Here is a 26,651-nt window from a genome sequence, read left to right on the forward strand (position 1 = left end):
ACAGTCAAGAAAAATATGGGTAGCTTTGGTATTTGGGGCTGTCTACATATTTAAACTAGGTTACATCCCAGATTTACAATTCACTTAGCTTTGTTTCCCACTGAACCTTTTTTTACTCCATGGGCAAAATAGTATTTTAAGGCATTACATTCTAATGCATTTAGGTAGAAAACCAAATAGAACAAGGAAACTAGTTGACTAGACATAACAGAAACCTTTTTAAAGGATGAATCTTTCAATTGCTGTAAAAGAATTCAGCTAATAACTTCCTGAAAATGTGCTTGTACAGTGCTTTTGAGATATTGAGGGTCAAAAACCTGCTTTACATTGAGTAAGCAGTTTCCATTCTACTGCAGGTTATTTTAAAAAGCTAACTAGAAGTTAATCATTTTTAGGTAAATACTCCTTTTGACCAAAAAACATGTTAACTGCTAGGGAGTCACTTTTAAAATATTTTCCCTAATTTAACAAAGATGAATAAACAGTTGATTATTTTAATAAAATTCATCTTAATTTTTCAGAGAATGACTAAATGCTATCTTAGCTGCTCAGATGTAGGCTACATCCTAATTTTTTTAGAAGATCAGGCTGAGCTAGGGGAAATGATTTGTAGTAACAACAGACTAGAAAGACTCGGTGCTCATGACAGAACAGGGCTTAATGTTCATTCACTAATGCCTCACCGTTCTTCCTTAAGCTTTGACAATTAAATGTCCTGAGAAACCTGAACAGAAGCCAGTAGAGAAAAAGCTACCAGGTAAGAAGTCTTGGCTTGTGTTTAAGCAGTTGATCTGTAGCTCCTTTTCAAATAACTGTGTTAAAGAATGGCAGCTGCCTCTGGCTTTGTCAGCTTCTGAAGGTTCTCCCCTGAAGGCTCTGTCACATAAAGAAATGACAAAGGTAGAAATTGTTTGAAAAAGTCATTTTTTTGCCCTTCGTACTTACTTTCAGTCCAGCTTGAAGATTGAAAGTTGATGCTTGTCTTGACCTCTGCTGCTGGTTTCATGATTTATGTGTCTGAGGCAATCAAAGGCTAATTAACTGGTGTGAAATCTGGTGAATGTGTTAATGAAATAACAAGAACTTGAAGTTGTAAGAGCCAACTATGTAGTCTGCAGTTCTAGATATCAAGGTCTAGTATCTAATACCTTAAGTTAGAAATCTAATTCTGACCTGTATCAAATTTGTCTTTTGAAGTTTTAGTGCCTGTAGTGAGAATAGAATGAATGGACTCTGTTCTAAATCAAACTGATGTTTTGGGAAGATGTGTCAGAATGGAGTGTGAAAGAAAAGGCTTACTCAAGCTTTATTCTAAAATAAAAATCACATTTATTATCACAAGTTGCATAAAATCAGATAGATACAGCTTTTACAAAAATGTTTGATAGAAAAATATTTGTCTAAGTACAATGTGTGGTATTACAGGAATAACTCACTATTGCTGTGCCTTTAGATAAAGCTTCAAAAGAAGTTCAACCAAAATATTGAGTATATCTATTGCAAACACAGGTATCACCTCCAGAACAAACTACATTTGCTCATTCAAGATCCATTACAAAAAATATCCCTTCGTGTAACTGACTTCATAATATAAACCCCTCTACAACTCTGCTGGCAATTTGTTTTGGACTAACCAATGCAAATGCCATTTCTAAGAATGGCACTAGCTCCACAGTGACACTCACGTATTGGTGCCGGGAAAGCCAATTCCTGGTAATGAAAACTTCAAGGAACAGTTGCCAGATGCAAGTAGTCAGAACCTGACTGGTATGTGTCCCAAAGGTCACTTGGTTTAACATCTAAATACAAGCTCAAAAAAGGTGAATTAGGAAGCTGTAACACTTCAATTTGGTATATGGGATCAAAGCACGTAAACTGTAGTAGCATATCCTGTCCTCTCCCCCAGAGATTAAACCATTTTCAATTTGATATTAGCAGTTATGGTTTCAGGTACAAAAGACGTTATTGCAGTGTTAGAACTGAAGCAGCAGTACAGTCTTTCACTGTTGCTATAAGCAAGTACAGTTGAAACACTAGTGCTTTGCTACAGCTCAGTGGTAGCAGCATTTTTGTAATAACTTTTCTTTCTTTCCCCTTGACAGAGTCTATGACTATTCAGAGGGTCAAAGGATTGCTGTATCGCCTACTTAAAATTCCTGGTTCAGAACTGAAACTGTCCTATGAAAGTTCTAAAGTGAGTTAAAAATGGGTAATTCAACGACAAAATACTGCATGCTGCGAAAGGTCAATAGCATGTTCTAAAATACTGCCTAATCAAATAGTTTCACTTATGGAGGTCAGTCTTCATGCTGTAATTTAGGACCTAATTTCATTCCTGTAGTATGACAGATCGTCCCTGACTACAAGTGCCTGCTCTATATTTGGTTTACATGAACAGATTTCAGTTTAAGTCTGATCAGGTTTTTTCTCCTTTCTTACTCTAGCTGGAAGGAAAAGAAGTTGAACTAGACAATGACTTAAAGCCTTTGCAGTTTTACTCAATAGAAAATGGAGACTGTGTGTTAGTACGGTGGTAAGAAGGGACTCTCGTGATAGACTGAAGGAAAAGCCACCACTGGAACTACAGAAGAATTACAGACTGCCCAGAGACAGTATGGACAGCCTACACCTGAAAACACCTATGGGAGAACATGAATTTCATACATGGCACCAGAGGGCTATACAATAATACTTTCAGCTCCTAAACTTATCAGTCTCCATGAGAGCAATTGTTTTTGGCTGAACTGTCTTACTTGAGAGATACCAAACAGTGCTTAAATGCTTCAATTAAATAAAACTCAAGGTAACCCTTTTGCCAAGATTTTATACTACCTTCCCACTGCTGTGGTGAGAATTTGTTTTACTGAACTGAGTACATGATTTAGTTGTGATCTCTTTGCTTATAATAGGACAAAATTAGTGCTGCACTGAAAGAGGCTACTTGCACTTTTTGTTTTCACCTACTTCCAAAGGCCTTAAAGCAAACAAGAGTAAAACAGAAGTAACTACACAGCCCTAGACTATTTAAGATCAAAATCTGACAGACCTTTATTCTATTCTACAGCATTAACATACCACAGTATAAATAAGTTCTCAGCATTCTGCAAGGCATTGCTAGTTATTTTACATTCTTCAGTGTGCTGTTCCTCAATCTTATTTTACGTTCACTTGTGTACCCTCAGATTCATATCTGATAACACACTGAGCTATCAGAAATCCCTCCTAATCAGGCCAAGTTTGCAGTACTTCAAGATTTGGTATAAGCAAACTCTGATACTGTTTTTATAATATGACAATGGTATAAACAGACTAAACATAAATCCTAACCCCAGCTGTCCCAGCCCTTGCACAGATGAGGGCAGCCCCTCAGACAGCACCAATCCTGCTGCAGCAAGACTTACCAGATGCCCTGGTGCTGAGCACAGCTCTCCCCTCGATCCTGGTACGGCTCTAGACTGAGTTAAATCAGTAGTACTTTAATTTACAAAAGACAGGCTAGTTGGCATTCTTATGTGCATTTATTAATTACAAGTAGGTCTTTGACTTCATATAAAAAGGAAATTTTTTATCTTAAACATTTTGGTTTTTGTCAGATCAACACCTATACTATAGAAAATGAATAGTATCAGTCCAGTTTATCAAAAGGGATGTGCAAATATTGTTATACTTTAGTTGAAACCCAACATTAAAAGATACCTTAATATTCCTTATTGTTCCAAGAATGAATCCAAATGTACACTTTTCCATGATCATGATACACTACCCTGTTTTCCAAGGCAAGTCCATCATCTTTCCTCACATCTACAAGGATCTCCACACAGTTCCTTTAATCTCCAGAGCGCTCTGAGTTCCTGTGGGGAATACTGGGGGGAAGACAGCATGCCACTCTCACATGTCTTCTCACACAACCAGAGACTATCCTGTTAGAGAGAGAACCATTTCAATAGTTTTTCTTACAAAGAATTTTGTCTTCAACAATTTTTATTTCCAATAGTCAGGTTTTTAGCAACAAACTTTGCACACACAGGTCACCCAGTAGAGGTGTATGTCCCTCTCTGGTCTGCCAGACCTATGCAGAGAACTTGGCAGGGTGGGGGCGAGTTGGTTTGTGGGTTTTTTGTGTTTTTTCTTTTAAATACATCTCAAGATTTTTCTGGGTTTTAATCCAAAGGCTGTTTCAAATTTTTTTTTTGAAGAAAAAACCATTTCCCCTATTTTATGCTGCTTGGAGCAGGAGGCATGTTCTCTTTCCGTAAGATCAGAGAATTTCTTCAGACTTACTTGATATCGCTTGGGTCCGACAGCTGCCATCCAGATGCCCATACTCACATCTTCACCCTGAGACAACATATTAAAACAAAAAAAACCATATGTCAGCACCAAGAAAACATGAAGCAGGACTTTGCAAACTAGAATAAGTTGCATCATGTTAACAGCAGTAAAAATAACTATAAAAACCTATGTCTCACTATTTTAGAGGTGTTAAATTAATCCTCCCAGCTTTCCTGTGATAATACATTGTTATTAAAAAAAAACAAGATTACAGCTCCAGAGGTTCTCAGTCCAAAACAGTTGTGCTTTGACCAAGAACGGACACAAAGCATAGCAACCAAAAGCACTGCAAGAAGCCAGCATTAACCTGGAGAACCCAACGCTTCAGCAATGTTCCTTTCACCTCATCCAGTACACATGCTGCTCCCCAGACCAGTTTAAGATAGAAAAACTGAACTAAGGCCTTACTACCTGGTATGTCTTTAATCTTTCAGAGTTGCTTGCCAGCCACTGAACAATGTCTTTGGAGATGACGTAGCCGGACCCACAAGCAAAGGCTGGATACGCAGGACTTGGGTACTCCAGCTCTTGCCATTTCCCAGTTCGATCAACTGCCCAATTTAGTCTGAAACTGAAGACCATGTTAGAGGTGAGATGTTTATACAAAGCCCTCTGTGAAACCTATGAACACTGCTAACAGATGAAGCAATGCTGATAATAAGCAATATTAGAGGAAGAAGTAGAAGGTGATTGTATTAGAGTTCCTAGCCTTATTTCCGTAAGGCACACATCAAATCAACAGCTGAAAGCATAACTATTGTTTGGTCTCAATTTTGGGTAATAAAAGTTCTCAGAACAGAAACAAACACAACACTGCATGTCTGTACCCGCTGCTGGGCTTTGACCCAGGTAAGCGCAAGCTTCCTTACCTTACTTGTTCTGTAACAAGCACGTCTGCGTCCAACCTCCTTTGGTTAATCAACATGACACAAAGTCAGTGCCTCCAGCAGGCATGTGGTTACAGCAGTGTTACACAACCCATTTTCCTGATAAAACTAGTGACTGCTTAAAAACCAGGAAGCAAAGTATTGCTTTTTTATAGACCTTCTCTAAGCTGTTTTTCAGATGAAATTCAACAAAGTGGATGTTCAAAGGCTGTCATCGCTGAATTACAAAACACCTTCCTGGCAGTGGTCTTCTCTACAGAAGACTACTTACAACTAGAGGCCTGCAGAAAGGCAGCAGTGCTCTGTCTGCAGCGTCTCTCCACACTGACCCTGTCCCCAGGCACTGTGGCACAGCTGAAGCTTTAACATGCTGCCGCACCCCCTGCTAAACTGCTGTGTCAGGCGGTGAGAAGGGCCCTGCTTTTCCTGCTCAGGAACAGGCTGGTATTACACTCCTTTTGCCTGACAAGTACTTCATGCACTCACAGCTAAGTGGCATAACTGCCAAAGCAGAAGGTTCTCTCCGTTTTTGCAAACAGGTTCAAGCGTTGCTGAACTCAGTCATGAGCACAAGCAGCTAAAAGCTTCAGTGAGCTACTAAGAATTGTCACCTCAGACAACAGTCCCGTAAGGAAGGAATTACAGTTGAGTGGCAGATCTGTTATCAGACTCTACATGTTCACAGCTGAAGCTGACAAGTATCTTCCACTCTAGCGAGTCAGAGCAGGAGGGGTGCAACTCCCTCGAGACTGAGGGGCACCTACTTTGCTAATCATTTTATACTTCTCTAGTGATGTCAGTGTTGTTCACTACACCTCACACTTGCCTTACCTGAAGACTGTGACTATTAGAGAATTTATACTTGAAGATGTCACCCCTACATAAGGTTCTCCACAGACAGACAGAAAAGATGATGTTTTTTCCAACTCTTCTCTCCCAGCACGACTTGTTCCTTCCTTTTGTCAGTAACCTAATAAAATTACTCGATACCTTAACACACCATTTCAACAGCAAGACTCAGCAAAATTCATTTTTCAGTCTGCACAAGAAAGCATTATCGATCTTTCTAAGTTCATCCAAGGGCTACTCTGACAAGCCTAGAAATATGTTACTAGAACATGAAGCATGTTACACTCCACAGCATATCTTACACCCCAGGAAAAGGGGAGGTTCATATTACAAACAAACCTATCTTTACAGAAAACTTTAAGTATCTGAAGTCTCTTTTTGGCCTAATTAAGATCAAGAAAAGGTGCCATTCTGAACTCCCACTGCTTTCCATAGCACGGTAGATGAGCCAACTTCATTGAACTGCTTTTTTGTTTACAGCATTCGTATTAGACTCGATCTCCCCTCAGAAACAGCTTGGTATGTTCTATCCCATCATAAATTCAGTCATTTTAGACATGATCAGTGATCTGTCAAAGACATCTCTCTAATGCCGGAGGGTGACTAATCTTTTGACTGCAGTTTTAAAAGAGCAGAGTAGCAGTAACTTAAGGTAAGTATGTTCTCTCCAAGATAAGTCAAAGTTCTTTAGTAGGATACCTGGGCCATTTGGTTTTCCAGCCTGCAGTCCCGAAATGCTCTATATCAGCTAAATAAGCTTTTTAAATGGTGATTTTAAATTAATGAACAAAACCACCACACAAGATGAAGTGGCATCAGAAAACGGCTATTAACTGGCAGCATGCATAAGTACTCCTCAATTCAAAGCATTCCCTTCCCAGTTTCACTGAGATCTCATCCTTGCTTTCTGCCAGGGTAAGCCGAACGCTAGTAAGTTTCTCTAAGAATCCAGGAATTAAGTATTAACAGATTATAAGGAACACTGCACAATAAACTTGTCTGAACTATAGAGTGCTTAATAAGGTCTAGGTGAAGAATGCAAAGTTTGAGTTCAGACACATGCTCAGAAGAGCAGAAGGAAGGGAGACCATCAGTAAAGTCACCTCAAGGGCTCAGGAAGTTAAGGTCTCCACACACCAGAACCAGCTCTCAGGGAAGCCTAATGGCATATCATTTGCACTTTCTCCAGTGCTCAAGTCTGAACACTCAATATTCAAGTTGTCACTGAGTTGAAAGGTAGGAGAGCTTGGATGGATCCCCTCAAACCACTCAGAAGACTCCTGTACACTCAGTGGTTACCCACAAAGCTGAACACAATCAGAAAACTCTGGCCAAGGAGCAGGACCATGGTAGGCAGCAACACAAAGGTAGGAACACTTACCATTGCATAGTAGGGACACCAGGGAGGAGGGGGGCAATCTCTCTGGTATCACATCCTCAGCTCTTACAGCCAAGAACTTACTCCAGAAGAACTCCCCCCTACATCAGCTGGAACAGCAGCCCAGGCAGCTTATACCTAGTGCTATTTTTCCTTTTGCAAGTTGGTTTCCATCTTGTCATCAAGTTCCTGACCTTTTATACTGCTAGAATGAACCTATCTTATATTCACTGTTAGCATTGCTGTGTGGTAAAGGTAGTCCCAAGAAAATTTAACAGGCACCAGGCAATCAAGGGTTTTGTACAGGCTAGAGAACACATGCCCATGACTCAGATCTTTGAGATCATCACAAGACAGGCAGCTATTCCACACACTTCGACACACACACACACTTCCACACACCTTATTAAATCACCTTACGAGTAAGCAAGAGTCAGTACCAGATTTGTGAAGCAAGACACCTTCAGCAGCAAAGGCCAGCTTTTTTTCAGTAAGCAGATGGCAACAGGAAGCCACATCATGCCATTGTGCTATGTTGAATGTTACAGCAGCATGGCATTTCTGCTATATCAGATGTTATACCAGTGTATCAATGGATTCCATGGATGGAAGGGAAGAGATGAGCTATTTTGACCCTCCTACTTATTCACAAGTGTAATACATGCTTGGGGAACTTCACTCAAGAATTCATGAATCAGATCTACCATTTCAGACAGCAGCAAAATGGGTAGCAATGCCTGTCATTCACAGATTTCAAAATAAAGTGCAGACTCTAATGGCAATTTTGTTTCTCCTGTCTACCCCATTTTCTCAAGCCCACCAGAAAAATCACAGCAGCTTCAAGAAAAGGAATGTTTACAATTCTAGTATGTACTTGCCTTTTAACTTTACTGTACTGCTGGAATGCTTTTATTTACTTCAGTAGCATGACAAAGACATACACAACACATTTTAAAACTAGGTAAGATATTCAGCAAGTTCAACTCATTGCAAAGGCATGCTCTGGAAAGCTATTGTAAAGGATTGATTTCTGTATTCTGAGATTCAAAGATCTACACATACAAAAGTCCTGATTTTTATAACTAGCTTCATATGCAGAAAAGGGGAACCCACATGAACACAGACTTAAAGCAGTAAACTGTTCACTAAAGACAAGTTAAAAAACGACAACTCACTTTCCCCACCAAATGTTTGGCCTGTCCATTTTTTTCTGCATTATCCTCTTAAAAACAGCCTCCAAATCAATGTAACAGTCATCATCTGTCTTCAGCAACAAATCAAAACTCGTTGATTCAACTGTCCTGTAGCCAAAGAGAAAAGTGATGAGATGCTGAGCTGCAGCCCACAAAGTACAGTTACACAACAGAACACTCAGCAAGGGTTTTTTGGGAAGCAGAGGGGGAAGGAAGAAGGAAGGAATGCTTTTCCTACCCTTGACTTTTAAATGTTTTCCCTATTGACCAAGGCTGACTGTTTGTCATACAGAAAGGAGATGCAGCTGCATCCTACGATGATCTTACAACATGGGTTTGTGTATGAGCTGAAGAAAACAAACCTGAAGTTTTGTTCTCCAGGACAGATGGTGGATTTACTAATAAATCCATCTTCACAGTATTGACCTCAGAAGGATATGAATCCCTGCTGATGACACAGGTGTTAAAAGCCAGTGGCTACATGTCAGTAGCCTACTCTTCAGGATGAGACAGTTAGTTCAAGGGCAATACAACTGTAGAAGGTTGTAAGAAACATCTGTGGAAACAACTTGGTACTTATTCTTCCTCAGTAAAGCACCCTTCCAATATGAAAAAAGTAATCTTTAACTGTCTTAAATAGTTGAATATCTGTCACTTGTAAAATAAGCAAAGCAGCTTAAGATTCTAGGGATTATTCCTAGGTTGATTAACATTGTTTTTAAGGGTAATTTCTCTTAACAAGAAAGGCAATTTCCTTAAGCCTCTTATTACTAAATCTTGAAAAAATTGCTAACCTGTAAGAAATTATCACAAAGATCCTGACATTTAAACTCCCTTTTTAGAACTGAAAGCACGGTTCAGTTTTTCAGTTACATTCGTAACCATAAAATTTGTTAAATAAGTGCGTAATCTTGCAAGCAACTAAAACCGTGAGCTATATTTCTTACTCCACAGCAACATCAATTAATTGAAACAGTTGTCTCAGAGTAGTGGAAAGAATTGCAAATTAGAGGTAATAACTTATTAGATTTATCACAGACAATGTAACACACTATGAAAATTCTTCCTCTCAACCTTCTGTCCCCCCTGTACACAAGCTTCCTACCCTTCCCCTCTACTCCGCACTGCTGAGGCCACATCTGGAGTATGGTGGGCAGTCTCAGGCTCCTCAGTACAAGAGAGACACAGACAGACTGGATGGAGACTCCAGCAAAGGGCCACCAAGATGCTTAAGGGACTGGAGCATCTCTCCTATGAGGAAAGGCTGAGAGTGCTGGGACTGTTGAGCCTGGAGAAGAGAAGGCTTAGGGGGGAGCTCATGAATGTGTATAAATATCTGAAGGGAGGCTGTAAAGAAATGGAACCAGGATCTTTTCAGTGGTGCCCAGGAACAGGACAAGAGCCAGCGGCCACAAACTGAAGCACTAAAAATACAAGCTGTCCAAAAGCCATCCTTTAAAAGACTAAAGCTCCTGGCTTTCAGTCAGAAACAAATTAAAAGAAATTGCAAGGAGATGTGAAAATTTTCACACCTGGACTCTTAGAGCAGAAGCCTGTCTTGTCAGCTCATGCTTATTTGGGGTACCAAGGGTCAGCATTCAGGAAATACAGATCCTGTTATTTCACTCACTACGTGCCCCCAAAATTGTGAGAAAGAAATACAACTTAATGAAGTAAATCACATCAGGTATGTATTTCATGGAACCTGTCAGATAACATAACATGCTGGATCATCTTGCACTACAAACAGCAACATTCGTAAGAGAAAATACTTTCTTTTCAACTTACCATCGGTAGAAGTTCAGCAGTTTGGCTGGAACATTTCTGTAAGTGTCAATAACATCTACAAAAACAATATCATCATAGGTACTGCTTTCTTCCTTCAATAAAGCATCTTCTTTCTCAAGATTTTTGATGTGACTTGTAAACCTTTCTGGGCGAGTATGGAGGCTTTTTAAAAGAGCATCACCTTCTGAAAGAAACAACACCCATCATTAAACAAAGATGCATACCTACGTACATGTTTCTCTTGGATTATACAGGACATACTGACAACATGAATCTGAAGAAATGTTCAACTCAATGGGGTTATGAAAATCCTACAATTCATTTCCATGAAGTGTTAAAAGTGGCAGAACAAAGAAATATATTTTTGCATAAGGTCTGATACATAAAGTTTAAAGTAAAAAGATATTCTCTTCCTTTTCAGTAATAAAAGGATTCAACTTTCTAAGGTTCTTTAACATAAAGAGCTGTCTGGGACTTCATTATTACTGGTAAAAAGGTTACTGTTATATCCTAAACATATATATCTAGCATAAAAAAATAAACCCCAAAACAAACAAACAAAAATCCTATGCTAAATATAATCAAATTGGCATTGCTTTGATGTAGCATAGGCGGTCCCTGCTAAACCACATCACATAACTGACTGCAGGTAAAAGCTAAAAAAATATTGCAATAATACTGAACTTCTTGGTAAGGAGATAGTTTGTGGTACTGAAGAACTTTTTGACAAACAGGATGGAAAGGCTAAGCCTCAGTTTAAGCTCCTACAGAGATGACAAGACAACAGGACTGCCCAATTATATCTGCCAGGCCTAGCTACAAAAACACAGTAATAACACTCTGAAATTCACTCCTTATCCTGGCTATGACGGACCGATAATAATACATCAACTCTAGTGCTACGTTGCCAAAATGTTGGACATTAGAAAAGGCTCCTACACAGTCTCTGAACATTCGTAAAACAGCAACAACAGGGGTGGAAAAGCAGGCTATGTTAGGTAGTCACTGTTTGTCAGTAGTTAATATTAAACATAATGACACAGTACTTCTAACAGGAGTAGGACAGGAAAAATGTGAAAATTATCAGGGAAAGATTTCATTGCACGACATTTTTTAACTTGCATTTGGGTAACAAGAAACAAGGACAGAGAAGAGAGTCTAGATAAAAATGGTATTTCTGTTAATAAAAAGACAAAGGGATGTGAGTCAATTGGAGTGGCTGACCAAGGGCAAGCAAAGAAACCACATCACGACATTGACATTAGGCATAAAAAGCACAGAAGGAAATTAATTGTTTCTACTAAAAGAAAACTCAAGGTGATCAAGTTCATAGAGATAGCTCGAATTTTACCTCAGAAATGTAATTTAAAGTTCCTGTTTTATCATAACATCAAATTTGATGCTACATTTTGCAGACTTACCTTGAATAGTGTAGATAAAACCACCTGCTATTCCCTCCACACCTTCTGTGAGTTCATGTGGCAGTGACCCTTCCCCTGCCTGCTAGAGACAGATTAATGGAAAGAAATAAATTAGTTCATCTCTCATTCCTGATGTGTTTTTCCCTACAATTTTAAGGTGTGAATTTTTCTAGCAACTGAGAATTAAATTAATTTAAAGCTCTTCTGGTTTAGATACCTGCATAATGAAAGACTAAGCCTAACAGTTTTAACCGTAAAGTTCTGTGGCATTTTTTGAAGTTTCACCTAAAGGACCACAAACTTTTAAAAAACTAATTTAAAAGTTAAGAGCAAAATGTAAAAGTTATTCTGGCTAAATTCCAACAGCATAGCATGTTTAAGCAAGCAATGTTTTGACAGGAAAATAGACACTCTGCCAAAAGGCAAAAAACAGGTTTAACCCCATCGATTGGAATCTCAGCACAGGATTTCTGACCCACATTTTGCCATCTCTGATATACTGATACTGCTTCACACCTGACAAAGACAATAGGTGAACTTTACTCCCTTCAAAATAAAAGAAAATGCCACTTAGTAGCATAATTTTTTGCATGCCCTTGTCCTTTTCCCAGGCAAAGCAAACTTTCCCTCTAAGACAACAGGAGAAGCCCAACTGAATTAGCAATTTACAGAGAAACACAGGAAAGCAAAATGCTAACTACCCAAGCCTTATAGGAAAAATAGAAACATGGTAGAAGGGAAGGTGAGGTGACTTACTGTAATGACCCTGAAAACACCCCCTCCATCATTCACCGTAACTTTATGAAGGTTTCTTGAAACAAGGCCCTGAAGATCCTGGCTTTCCCACACAATGGTACCTTCAAAACTCTGGGAAGAGAGCAAAACACTGTTATACAGGCATCCAAACACTTCAGAGGATGAAAACCAAACAGTTTGGATTTTTTTATTTTAAAATAGTCAACTTCACACAACATATAGCTTGAACACACAACATAGATGTTTTACTTACATTTTAGTAAAAAGAAGTCATGTGAAAGAACTACATCTGTGAAATTCAGTAACATATAATCATGCTTTTAAGACTAATCATGAATCTCAATTATTAGAAACGTTAAACTTTTAACAGAAGTCCAGTGTAAAAGGCTTCGGCATTCTAACATCATTAAGATGGCATTTTAAGGTGACCTGAAGTGAATTTTTAAAAATCAACTAAAAAAATCCTGCATTACCAAGAGAATACGTTAAAACAGATTTGGAAATAAGTGCTGCTTTTTAGTTATCTGCCAAAAACAGAGAATAGAGACTCAATCCTGACATCAGCAAAACTCAAAGGAAAATACAGCCACCTTCACCCTGGCAAAGCTGCCACAAGCTACTGTAGGAGAGTCACAGAACTCTGACCTCACATCTTGGCTGGTAGGGAAAGGAGGAGGAAGACAAGTGAGTATCTTCAAAATTTTCTGGTTTTAACTGTCAATTTATGTCACTACATCAGTTTTTTATGCATATATATACACACACACATATGTGTGTGTGTAATTTCTTGCATTTAAAAGCATTTCATCTCAACTTGAAACTAATCCACCTAACAGTCCAACTATTACCCATTTTACATAAGGCTTTCCTGAAGACCTCTGGGAACATGCAAAGGGACAAGTAGCATGTTGTACAGGTAATAGTACTGGTAACATTACATTTTTTTAAAGCAACTCCACTCTTATGACACGGTAGTATAGAGTAGTTGTACGGTTATTATACTCCTGACTGCTAGATGAGCGCATTCTGTTTTGTTTCTCCCAATTTCATAGTAAAAACACTGGTAACTAGTGTGGACCTTGGAACAAAGAAACAACTTGTTTCAACTATTTGTGGATGCATCTCTGTTGCTGCAAAAAGTCTGTTTACTTGTACTAACCTCTCAGCTCTTCCCCATTTTAGCTTCCTTGTACTCTAGAAACCTTCTCCAGAAACTCTCCAGTTACTGACACACCATTAAGTCTAGCTCAGAGTTCAGCGCAATTTTTTGCTTTCCTCTAGAAGTAGGTCTTAACATCTGCAGCAGTCTCGGTATTTAATGACAGCTGCGTATTTCAGATGTCTCCCATCTATTATTTATAATGCCAGCTTTATAATCTAATAATGGAGCTAGTCAGTGTTTATTCAAGCCTGACTTACATGCTCAATCCCTTCCCCTTGTTTGTTTAATTACCTTAATTACAGTTATCAAAACAAATGGACCACTACTAACGCTTCTTTTAGTGGCAGGACGCCTGAACACCCGGCACAGTAAAACTCACATGCTCAACCATTTGCAGTGGTTGTCATCTCCCATTCCAATGTTTTTTGCTGTAGGGACTAGACTCTAATCCCACTTCCGTGCCTTGTTTACAGACACAACCTTTGGTAAATCGTTTAGTGAGCCTGAGAGTCCTTTCACTCCTCAGCAACCAGAAACATTAAAATTCTCACCACTGACTATTATTGATACTGACTTCAAACATGTACCAAGAGTCTTAATCAGTTATTACCAGTGAACCTCAGCGCAAGGTGTCCTAAAGCTGCAAATTATCATTATTTTCCAGGTTGAGAGACTTGTAAGCAAATTTTCTAATGACTTTAGCCTTCAGCTATTCTTACTCTAAGCCGCTTAATGAAAGCTGAGGCCTGAAAATGCTTGAAGCAAAACATTAGTGGCACACCTGAGACTACATCATCTGTTTTTCTCCATTTAAATTCCAGCCTTGTTGCTGCCAGAGCGCAGTGGCATTTACAGTGAATACCGAACAGGTGTACTGACATAATGCAGCCCTGCCAAACTCCTTTCCTAATGTTAAACAGTGCTGTGCTTTTTGTTTCTCCAACTACTCCCCATTAGTAATACAGAGCATGCATAGTATGGAGTCCCATTTTCATGCAAGCGACCCGTGGCTTTTTGACAAAATAAGTGCATTGCTAAGACTTGGCTGTAAGAGCCCCTGCGTGACTTTTAGTTATCTGCTAGTGGTTCTGCTCTTTTGCGCTTTCAGTCATTCCAAAGCTGAATGATCGATTCTGTCTTAGACAATCTGGCCTGCCAGATGCTTATTCTAATGTTGCATTTCCCTCCCTTTCCCCGAGACAAGCAGAAAGAGCAGCACTTCAGCTGGAAGATGAATGAAGCTCTTCAGCAGTCTGTACAATCCATTACTTCTTGAAGGTGGAAAGGCAGAGAATAGATATTGTCTCAGAAACCATCTTGTGACAATTAAACAGTTCACTAAATTTACTGCTCTCAAACAACTAGATAGGAACACGTGGGCGTTCTATCTCCTCTGAATCATCTTGTATGGTTCAGCATCCTAAGTATCACAGGAGACTACATGCTGTGCATAAGCCCTATTAATCTACATTAGAAACATCATGTTATCCTGTAAGCATCCAGCACATGACACGTATCAGATTAAGGAAGCCTGCACAAAGAAATGCATGAATACTAATATCCCCTTTCTAAATGAAATACTTCCCACCTGCCTCTCAGGAAAAATGCAATCATTTATAGCAAAATTACAACTGCCTACAATTTTAGTATCTCAGAACAAAGTCTTACAGGGAAAAGGCTTACATGTTATACTACCAAATTACTGGGTAACCAATACTCTTTTTTAAAAAAGTAAAAAACCCTGGATCATATTGATATCAAATTAGATTGTTAAAGCATATGCACAAAATACTGCAAGAGGTCTGCTCACCCAAAAGGTCTCCTGACAGCATAACAACCTTGCATAGTATTCCGTAAAAACTGTTTAAAATGATAAACCAATCAATCAGCCACAGATTCCCCTTAAAAAGAGCAGGTTTCCAAATGCATTCAGTCTTACAGAGCCAGGGGAATAAATCGGGATTAAACTGGCCCCAAATGTCTTCTCCTCCCCCTTCAGTCTTCTCTTGCTCCATTCTTTCATAGAAAAATTTTTTGCATAACAAAACAACCCAGATCCGAAGACAACTTACAGAAATAGCACAAGGGTCCAGTCATATAGGAGAATATTTAAATGAAGGGAAACAGCCTAAAATGACAGCTGACATCTACCAAGAGATCGCTGGTCCACTGGGAACAATACCTTGTACCTTGTCTGCTGAACTAGAATTGTCGTTCTGAGTCAACTTGTATTCACTAAACCTTCACTCTAACAATATCAAGTTTTTCCCTACCTATATTCTGTTCCTTCTGTGTTTAATCACCTTGCTTCCTAGGCAGCCACAAGTAGATTCTATATCCCTATACCAAAATGCTACTCTTGGACTGCATCCCCCAATCCCAACGAGGATTAATACTTTAGACCCTGCCTCGTTAGCTAACAGTATCTCAGGACAAGCAAGAACACTAACACTCATTACTGTCCAAAAAGCAGTCTTCTCCCAAATTTCTGAGGGGTGACCATTTGGAAAAAAAAAAAAGACAACCACTTCTGCCACAGAACATTGACAGGTTTTAAAAATCCAAATGTCAGTCTCCTGTGTGCCACATAACTCCATCTTGTATATTACGGAGACACCCTGCTAAAGATCTTCTTGGAGTTCTAATTCTTGAATCCTTGCATGGTTCAATGAATGAAAAATTCATCATTAGTGCTGCCAAAAAGGGAACAACCAAAATTTCAGTAGCCCTCAGTAAGAGCTTCTCAGTTACAACTATTCAACTAATACTATAATTGCAAACATAAGACACAGTATCTTTCTGTTATGTCCAAGACATCAGAAGCAGAAACCTCTTTTCCAGCTGTTGCCTAGAAATCTGTGCCATCCTCCCCCCTCCCGATCTTGTGTACTAACGTCTAAAAAAGCAGGAGGGAGAAAGAAGTGTCCCATTCTCTGGTAAACTCTCCCACAGAATTGAAGAAGGTACAATTTTCAGTCAGAAACTGGAAAGGTTTTTGAAATTGCTACTATTCATCAATGTAATTTTTTAAACAATTTTTATTTTTCAGGCTTTTGCTTTATAATTACTGGTGATAATGAGATGGTGAAAAAGAAATTCTGGATTTCAGCATATTCCCTCAACTAACATTCTAGAGGTTTTCACTTGCCCTTTTCTGCCTCAAGCAAAGACCAGTTTTATCAGTCAGTCTCTCAAGCAGTTCTGATACTGCACATACCTCTGGCAAAATGAACTGTTCTACGGGCTTGTACCACAATCTGTTCACTTGCACTCCACAGCTTGGTGGACTAAAGCGAGCACTGAAGAGAGCTTCCTGTGAACCACAGAAAAGGAAAAAAAAAAAACCAAAACACATTAAAAGTGCTGTGAGATCATACAAATCTTGATCATCTCAGTTAGTTACAATGGAAAGAGGATTATTGGTTGTATAAACCTTAGTGGGAGTTTTTTCCTCAGAACAGTCTCAGACTCCATAGAATTCAAGGGTTGGATTGGCATGATGGAAGCAACCAACAATGGAACAAAAGTGCAAGTTCAGCTAGAATCCATCCAACAGTGCATATCATCTGGAAGACTCACTCATCTCCCAGTCTACAGACTTTCTATCTTCTGTTTAAATAGCTGACTACTATTAATTGCAACTGAGGATGCTGACCCCTAAAACTTAATTGCTACTATATTACAGAGGCCACCAAATGGCTCTTAGATGATAACAAATGACAAAGATGCTGCACTGCCACATGCCCAGTCTTCAGAAAACAGTCCCCAAGCATTCCTATGATACTAACTTCTCTCCTTCACTGGAAGTAAAAAGTTAATGCAGATCAAGTTATTAGGCTCTCAACGTTTAGAATTCTAGCATTTAGCAAACATAAACCTTATTTTAGTATACTATTTTTGCTATTATAAACCAAACTCTTTGGAAGTTGATCATAAAAGCCACATTTTCATATTGTAAAAGTGTATTGTCTGTATCAGCTCAGATTTAAAATTCTTTCTACTGTAGCATAGCCAGAAGTCTTGAAACTGGCCTATCAAGTTATTGGTAGAGATAAATACAATGTACCAAATGCAACAATTATGCTCAATGATTTTTTTCCTCCAGGTTAGCGCTAAGCTATTCTATCAAACCCATAATGGCTTGGGAATGGGGGGAATTATCACTGAAGTTTGACTACTACCTGTAAATAATACCTGTAAATACCAGTTTCTAGAAATCTCAAAATGTCTTGCCAGAAGACAGACAAGAAAAAATTACAGCTGTCCTGCACCTCTCTGCCTGAAGGCACCAAGTCTGTCTTTCTGCGTATGTGTTTTAAATATATCAAACGATTTATTTTTTATTCCTTAATACCTATCAATACAACTCAACTGCAATCAAAATTGTGTCTTGGAATTAGATATAAATGCTCTTTTAAAAGGGCATTTAAATTAACTCATAGCACTTTGTGAATTTCATCTTTTCCTCATCCGGGATGCATGTGTGTGTATATATATGTGAAATAAGAACTTACAACACAACAGAAGAAAAATATAATTCACATGCTTGCCAGTTACGTACTTCACTTCTAAATCATCCACACAGCATGTTGCTTTCTGTAAGAACTTAATCCACAATAAAGAGACAACATGCTTTAGTTCACTTGCAAAAGATAACTACAATACTCTACCTCATGTTCTGCCTGGTACAGTTTTACAGTGATGTTCCTCTGGAATCCCACCCCATCAGCCTCATAAAATACCCCAAGACTGGTAATGACAATGGGGTAAAGTACACGAAAGTTCACACTGACAATTCTGTCTTCAGATAGCACAGAAGGTACGTCCTCAGGGAGACTGAATGCTTCAATTTCCTGATTCAAAACTGTAGGAAAAAGAAAGGACAGAGGTAACGTGAGAAGACTTCATAGTTCTTGAACTGGATACACACAAAGCATACTGGATACAGGCAAAGCATTCTGATTAATTAGCACAGCTCACAAGTGCACAAGGATAATCAAATGCTGGAGGAGAAGCAAATACAACTGGCTGCAGACTGCAGCAAGGAGAAACTCAGAGTGATGCAGCAATCTGCAGGCTACCAGCAATTGCAAGTCAATGCCTACATCTCCACAGGGAAAAGACTAGAAACACAATAAATCCACAGTAAAGACAAAAATGCTATTTGACTGCATGAATATATGCATATTAGCATATTAAAATAATTATTCATGTATCAAAATGGCATAGACCTCCACTTAATTCAGCTGCCTGCTTTTTGGCATTATTGTCTCCCTAAGCCCTAAGGTACCATTTATTCTTGGGAGATTGGTTAAGCAGTGGATGTTGCCATTCAAAGAGATAGCAACAGAACGTTCATTTTATGATGAATCATGGCTTCCATGCCAAGCAGTCCTTTAGTTAACTTGCAATCAAAGAGCAAAAATTAAATAGAAAAAAAAAGGTGACAGGAAGAATTTACAATTTTCGTTAGGAATTTTTGTATGGCAGAAATTTGTTTTTTCCCCATGGTACATCTCTTAATTGTTCTCTCTCTGGAGCAGAATCTGAAAAACCTATCAGCCAGACTTGCTTAGAATTCACTTTTGTCACCAGAGAAGTCCATCTGGCACTGAGACTCGGGTGCCTTGCTACTTTCTTCACATATGACACTAGACCGGGTCATTCCGGCTCTCGCTAACTTGATTTTACACAGGGATCGAGTAAAAATGTACGTTATATGGGAGAGACTGTCCCCTGACACAAAGAAAATGCAAATCCATTAGAAGTCAACGGCCTCCCCTTCACAACCCCCAAAGATCCCTCCCTTTCATACCTGCACATGGTACTTACAGGAAGATTATGCAACTGTTAAGACAGCAAGTTCTAGGCAGCATTTATTTTCAAGACTGACTGTCTCAGTTAAGCACACCGAGCTACTCTCAGAAAAGATGATTAGGTCTAGTTCAGATCATAAAATGTTTAGAAGTTAACTTCTATACCTGGGTTACTGATGTTCAGAAGTTTGCAGGAGTAGGGGTCTTCTCTGTCCTCCACTGGCACAGCACAACCATGCGCACCTATTATAAACTTCACAAGGACACTAAAATAATTTGGTTTTATTAACACCAGTTCTCTTCCCTCCTCCCTTCATCTTCAATAAACTTCTTTCAGCAGAACAGCCTGTCTTTCACAAGATTAAAATTTTGAATCCCTTAAAAATCTGAAATGAGTCTGTATGTAGAGCAACCACGTGAATCCCCTTATAGGGGCTCAAGTCCAAACCCACATTAGCATTTTACATTTCATAATGAGGACGCAGGAAGATTGGCAACTAGGAATGGGATTCGAGACAGCCAGCACACTAAACAGAAAAAGACCTAAGGCAACACTGAAGGATCCTGAAGACCTGCCTTTCCCTGCCTGGCTTTGTTACTTAATTCAAGATTGTTTAAATATTCTGCATTCAAAAGGCAATGAAAAAAATAATAATAAGAAAAAAGACACATAGCATCAAAGGAGGAACGAGGACTCCAGACTAGCTGTTACAGTGAAATGTCTCAATTTTGGGTTGTAGCAAAACAACAGGCTACTCTTCCCAGCCCCAGCCGTGGTTGTGACACAGTCAGGAGACAACAAGCAGTACGAAGAGTGAGAGGATCAACCTTAGCCTAGTCTTTCACCTAGCAGCTAAGTATCCTCCTGGAACTCCATCTAAGCTATGAAAGGTCACATTCCAAGATGACTGAAGTAGCTGTGCTTCACTCCAAACTGCATGCTGGCACCAAATTTGTGGATGGTAAATGGCTTGGAGCGCAAGGCAGGTACCAAGATGTGAGGCCTATCAAGATGACAATGTTTCCAGGAATGAACTGCAGCAGAACTTTCTCAGCAAGAACAGAGCTGTCTGTAGACTGTCAGGTCTATGCCAGCAATCAGGACGGGTTCTGCAGGTCACTCACACTGCAGCAGTGTGGTGCACCTGGTTCAGTGGGAAATAAACCTGAACTTTACAGCTGAGGCCATTGTGAGACGTTTTTTGTGCTTCTCTCACCAAATGCGAACCTGCCTGCTTTCAAGTATCCTGGATTACTAAGCATTTCAAGTCACATACCATACAAAGTATACATTGCAACAGAAAAAAGGGAAAGTCTTATACATTGCTAATGAACAGTGGCAACTAATTGCAAAACCAAACAGCAGTTAACAGTCTAACAATTACATTTTATTCCTTATATAAAAATAGTTACAGCCCAGAAGTATTCTTATATATTACTAAGCAGATTAAAAAAATTATCAGAGTACAAGATGCTCACAAATAAAGCAAAAAAAGCAAATACTTTTTTTAAAAAAAGAGTATTAAATCAAGATATTTAAGCATTATAGCCTTCTCTCCCTGTCAAAGCCCCAAATTACAAAACACTAGAGATTACCGTTGGCTTAGCGCAGGATGTTGTTTCAGGTGCTTGAACCAAGTGTTCCTTATAACACTGCGCAGTTCATGATTATGTCGAGCTGACAGAACACCTACAATAACATCATAATGTTTCAACTTCCACTGATGAAAGAAGGCCAGTGGACCTAGAAATATAAAGCAACAAAGATTTATTATATTCGTGTATTACCACAAGCCAGAGTTGCAAGCAATAATTAAAAGGCATCTCAAAAGCAAAAGTACTGGAAACCTGAAACACTAAGAACAAGCAACAGAACTACTATTACATTCTTGTTTCAGAATCGGGGAAATATTTTCAACATGTCAAAACTTTCACTAGCAATCTAGGAAAACATTACTGCAATGAACTAAGCAAGTCACTGCACGTAAACAAAACTAAGAACCTGACTCACAAAGCAGGCAAGAACATAAGCCTTGGTTTTGACTGACAGCATCTTCCATTCAAATATTTGCCTGCCTGTCTTATGAGCAAACTGCCCCCTGAGAACATGATCTTGCTGGTCTTCTCTTTTCTATCAGCCACCAGAAACCTTGTGGGCAAGACACAAGGTCTTACTGTTCCCTCTGCAAAACTCTTGAGACAGTCTGGGCCTTCTGCTTGCTCACGGATACCTCCTCCAGCATGATTTATCCTACAGCCTGCAGGCTTGTCATCACTGGTACCAGGCCTTCACTATTAGAATTCACCATTATTCTACCTAGGGAAAAAATGTATTTAAACAAGGCCCATCAGATTCAGAAATATGCCCATTTCACCCCTTCTTTTTAAAACTGCTGGACTACCTTTCTGCCTCACCATTTCAATCTTGCATGTCAAGGCCTATCGTTTCTAACCTTTTGAAGTTGAACGGCACTCTGCCTTCACATAGGGTATTACATTCCTATGCAGGGAAATGCTCTGGCTTTATTCATAGCTGGATGTCACCGCCAATACTTGTAATCCATGATTTAGCTTGCGCTGTTTTAATTTAGAGATCATGAAAGCTGGACTTGATTTCAAGCAAGATTATGACCAGATAGAGACCTGAGAAGCTCTGACTTAGAGCCTGCAAACAGTGAGGCAAGTAGCCAGTGAATTTTTACTTTATCAGACATTCTAGAGTTAAGAGAGATTTATATTTAGCTTTAGCAAAGGATTGCTTTCCTCTCACTTCACTTTTTTTTCCATTAGGTTGCAGATAAAGAAAACAAATGTAAATGTGAGGGCCCTCTAAACTACTGCATACAACACAGACAAGATTTTTTTAAATCTAATTTTAAACAGACCAAAAATATTGCCAAGTCTATATTGTGTACTCCCACTAGAAAGAGTTGAATTATAATCCAGATTCTACCTCCTGTACCAGCATTCCCTTTCTCCACTTCGAAACTGAGAAGATGGATGGGTCTTGTTACAACTGCTCACTAACTTAGGACTTCACAGCACCCGCCACAAGAACTGCTGTGCCAAATCACACCATGCATCCATCTAGCCGTATGTTATTCCATCTTCAGTGTGCAGCATGCAGTGGACAGACCTTGGTCTTGCTCTGCTCTGTGCTGAATCAACATCAAGAGATTTCAGAACATTTTTTTTTTTGCTTTAGGGGCTATTGATAATGTCTTGCACCTGACTCCCTAGTCCCAAAGCCAAATAAAACAGTGCTCTGCAACTGATTCTCAGAACAGTACAAGAGCAGGGAAAGCAGAGTGATGTTTCCACAAGCAAATCTTTCCAAGTCTGTTTCCCATTAAATATTTCAATTCTAAGCATGCAAACACTGATTTTCTAGAAAAAGGTTAAGTTCCACAGCTATTTAAATGAATCCATACTGACAACTGCTACAAGCTTATCAATAAGTTAAGCTGAACATTAACCTATTAAGAGAAGTTTACATCAGCTTATGCTCAGAACAACTTAAAAACCCAAGCAGCAAGTTACTAGTTCCCCTCCTTGGTTTTTCACCAAACTCAACTGTTACATCTCTTATAACAACCATACATGGAGTAGGTGGCAAGGTTCAGGAATATGATTTGTTTGCTGACAGAGCAACAAACCTACTGCCCTATATAACATCTGAAGAAACTTGTAAAACAAACACATTGCTCAATCCAAATACAATTTTAGTTTTCCTTTACGCTGGTAAATACCAACTATCCAGAGGGTCTGTATGTCTTCAGAGGTCATTACAGAGCCAAGATCCACCAGGTGTCCATGACAGCAGAGGTACATGAAACAGCCACAAGCTTGTAAGACCACAACATTATAGCAAATTCCTCTGTAGTCTCATAATTCCTCCTCATACATTCCTTTTCTTTCTGTGTTCTTCTTCCATCCTTTGATTATTCTTTAAACAGCCTCTGCAGCCTTACCCACAAGCCTTCTGATATAAATCTCACAGGAGGACTAACATGTTTGTATACTGCACTTAAGGTATTGTTTACACAGATTTGTTTTTTAAGATATCACTTTTAATTAGAGGCAGAATCATTTCATTAAGTTAAAATTAAAGAAAAAATAAAACTAAGAGTAGAAGTCTATGGGGTGACTTGACTCAGAATAGCATAAATTGGCTTAAATCAATTTAAAAAAAACAAACCTAAAAATAAGATACTCAAATCAAATATACATACTTTTAATTAGTTTATATTTTAAAATGAGCAAAGCTTTTCCTTGTAAACCCTTCACGTGGGAACAACATTAACATCACAAATGCTTCAGAATTGATATCCTACTGCTTTTAGAACAGACAGCTCTTTCTTGTTTTAGGCCATCTTCAGGCTTAGTAAGGTAACGTTACAGCAGTCTACATTCAGAAGATTGTCTTCTCTGTCTCAAGGGTTATGCCATTTTACTTTTAAAACCACTGAAAATGGAAAAAAAAAAAAAAGCAAGCTTACCTTCACAAAAACCTAATGAATAAGCTCTCTGCTTGTTGGCAAAGGTTTCTACTTCCTATGGAAAAGTAGGAATAACACTTGCTAAACTTTCAGGAAAAGTGATTCCTATGTCTCTCTCTGAACTAGCACTATTAAACAAATGGGAGATAAAGTGAGAGGCACAGGGGAGAAAAAAAGACTAAGGCTATTATTAATTTATAAGAATAATTCAGATATGTGCATATATATGCTCTGATCCAGCATAATTTAAGAGAAAACATTGCTGACCTCCAATTCAATAATAACAATTTATACAAGCAATCAATACGTGCCACTGGGGACCAAACTTACTTATCTCGTGTTCTATTTTTGTGCATTCTTAGGCAAAATTTTTAAGTATTGGTAATAGGCTTAAAAAATACATATTATATCACTCATACCTTGAACTGGTTCTGCAAGATAGTTAAGCCTTGAAGTTTTCCAATTACAAAGACAAAAACACCCCTGTCAATTCTGTGGTTTGTGAAAGGGCGGGGTGGGGGGGTGGGTGTAAAAAGAAAAAAGCTATATATCACATTCCACAATAAACCCTAAAAGTGTTGCTAACCAAAGGGATGCAGGAGCAGAGGAAGCCTTTCCAATACAAAGCTCACCCTATAACTAGTTCCCTTGCTTTTGACTTCTTACTGTCTTAAATCTGCATCTCAGTTGCATCACGCAGCCCAAGACTTCTCAGTGGAACAGACACAGCCAAATGCCTACCCTTTAGCATCAGGCACAAAATTGCTTTCACTTTGCTGTTTTGCTCAAGGCTGTTAACCCTCAGCAAAAACTACAAAAACCTGAAAGGAAGCAGCCCTCTCTCAGCTGCTGAGATCCGTATAACTCTGTACAGCAACTCTACGAGGTACTTCTGTAGGCTCTAAGGCTACTGAAGTCCAGTCTGCCAGAGTCTTGTGTCACATGGTTAATAACACGCTTCTACTTACCGAAGCCTTTGTGGGCTGTGATACTTGTAAGGACAGGCTCCCACACAATTCTGATATATGACCATACATGTATTTCTATTAGTACAGTTTTTCTTACAGTATGAGCTGCAGTAAGCTTTCACAGGATTCTCAGTTACCAATTTTCATGAAACAGACCTCCACCTGTCTGTCAAACTTGACTGAGAACTACCAACAGATCAAAGTTAGGGAGAGACACAGGGAAAGGTAAACAAGTGCATCTATAGAGGACAAAGCTGTGCCCTTAGAAGACAAGGCTAAAGAAGTGTGTGTCTCCTGCTGACTTGGCCACAGGAAGAAGTCACTGATGACAGGCAGTGTGCTGGCCCTAGTCAGACTTTAACCACCTCCACAGCAGTCAACAGCTCTTGAAGTTTTTCAGAATCCCAAACTACAAAGATTAACATGCATCTCTTCTTCCTGTGAGACTGATTCGCAAGTAAAATGTCAAGTTAAGCTGTTAATTATATTTACTGTCATTATAAGGAGATGAAAAGATTAAGAGATCATTTAGCTTGATTTTGTCAACAAACAAGGTAAATATGATCTTGCTGCATGTATCTCTACTGATGAGTCCCCTACCAACTACTAAATTTGCCAGCCATTTTCAGTCAAGTTTGACATAGTGTGCAGTCCCCAAAGTGATTAAGTTCCCATGTTTCATGAAACTGGACTGGACAGAGAAAGACTCATTGTTAGTGACTGCACTGAGAAACACAGCAGTGTAGGCTTACCTGCACTATCAGGCACCAGAGAACCTCCACTGGAGACTGCTAGAATAAGTAAGCTCCACAGAAGCCTGGGCTTTGTCTCTTCTGCTACCCACACAGGTTTTGTTTTTTTTTTTTTTAAAAAAGGATCGAGGAATGGAACTAAGTAGGTCAGGCAGAAGTTATTTAGAATATTCTCAACTAATCCACTTCATAAAGTAAGACTAAAAAGGAACAACACCCCTCCAATACCACCCCCTCCCATTCCAGGTTGTTATCTCTGCTCATTCTTGCAACTTTGCAACCATATTCCTGTTTTTTAATGCCTTTTTCTTCTGTGCTGCTTTGTGAAAGATCCAAACACACACGAAGGAAGGAATTAACCGAATATAAAGGTTTGTATTCACAGAATGCTGACAGTTGCAGAAAAAGAACAAACCAAAGAGCAAAAGCAGCTCTTTTCCCCCCTCTAATCTTCTTCACTTAATCTGCTATAGCTCATCTGCATTACACGTTTCCCTGCAAGCAGCGCTACATGACCCCCCTGCAGTACCTATTTTATACCAGAGCTAAAAATCGCCAAGATGTGCACCCCTGGTTTCTGCAGGAGCACAGTACTCCTTGAGACAGACAAGCCTTTAGACAAGCTTTTAAACAAGCTTTACAGATTCAAACAGGAAAACCTCTGTAGGCAGTTATCTTTTTTTTTTTTTTTAACATCAACAGCATTCCCTTAAAGAAACAGGACAGCAGGGTCCTTCTGAGCTGCAAAGTGACAGTAGTAATACCGGTGGGATGATGGTGCTCTGAACACCATTAATGATACAGCATTTGAACACTTCTAGACAAATCTGGGAACAATGGCCAAAACATC

At 39.1% G+C, this 26,651-nt stretch overlaps 2 protein-coding genes across 8 annotated transcripts in view; one reads left to right on the forward strand and one right to left on the reverse strand.

Moving 5' to 3' along the window:
* Positions 1 to 4,905, forward strand: part of TBCE (tubulin folding cofactor E) — a 26,805-nt gene extending 21,900 nt beyond the window's left edge. For 4 of the 6 annotated variants that reach the window (XM_074863175.1, XM_074863177.1, XM_074863178.1 and 1 more), the window contains exons 15-17: positions 698 to 757; positions 2,103 to 2,194; positions 2,445 to 2,831. In XM_074863175.1, coding sequence (XP_074719276.1) covers positions 698 to 757; positions 2,103 to 2,194; positions 2,445 to 2,537 — 245 coding nt within the window. In that variant the 3' untranslated portion in view covers positions 2,538 to 2,831. Of the gene's footprint in view, positions 1 to 697; positions 758 to 2,102; positions 2,195 to 2,444; positions 2,832 to 4,766 lie in introns of those variants that run through there. The other 2 variants (XM_074863179.1, XR_012628205.1) reach the window with 2 other exon arrangements.
* Positions 3,500 to 26,651, reverse strand: part of B3GALNT2 (beta-1,3-N-acetylgalactosaminyltransferase 2) — a 27,941-nt gene continuing 4,789 nt past the window's right edge. The window contains exons 2-12 of one of the 2 annotated variants that reach the window (XM_074863182.1): positions 21,179 to 21,326; positions 19,748 to 19,848; positions 18,437 to 18,630; positions 16,984 to 17,079; positions 12,605 to 12,715; positions 11,849 to 11,927; positions 10,428 to 10,611; positions 8,622 to 8,747; positions 4,744 to 4,903; positions 4,282 to 4,338; positions 3,500 to 3,920 (exon numbers count right to left, since the gene is read on the reverse strand). In XM_074863182.1, coding sequence (XP_074719283.1) covers positions 3,786 to 3,920; positions 4,282 to 4,338; positions 4,744 to 4,903; positions 8,622 to 8,747; positions 10,428 to 10,611; positions 11,849 to 11,927; positions 12,605 to 12,715; positions 16,984 to 17,079; positions 18,437 to 18,630; positions 19,748 to 19,848; positions 21,179 to 21,326 — 1,391 coding nt within the window. In that variant the 3' untranslated portion in view covers positions 3,500 to 3,785. Of the gene's footprint in view, positions 3,921 to 4,281; positions 4,339 to 4,743; positions 4,904 to 8,621; positions 8,748 to 10,427; positions 10,612 to 11,848; positions 11,931 to 12,604; positions 12,716 to 16,983; positions 17,080 to 18,436; positions 18,631 to 19,747; positions 19,849 to 21,178; positions 21,327 to 26,651 lie in introns of both variants that reach the window. The other variant, XM_074863180.1, reaches the window with a different exon arrangement.

Source organism: Strix uralensis, chromosome 3 (genome assembly GCF_047716275.1).
Source record: "Strix uralensis isolate ZFMK-TIS-50842 chromosome 3, bStrUra1, whole genome shotgun sequence".
Classification (NCBI taxonomy): Eukaryota; Metazoa; Chordata; class Aves; order Strigiformes; family Strigidae; genus Strix; species Strix uralensis.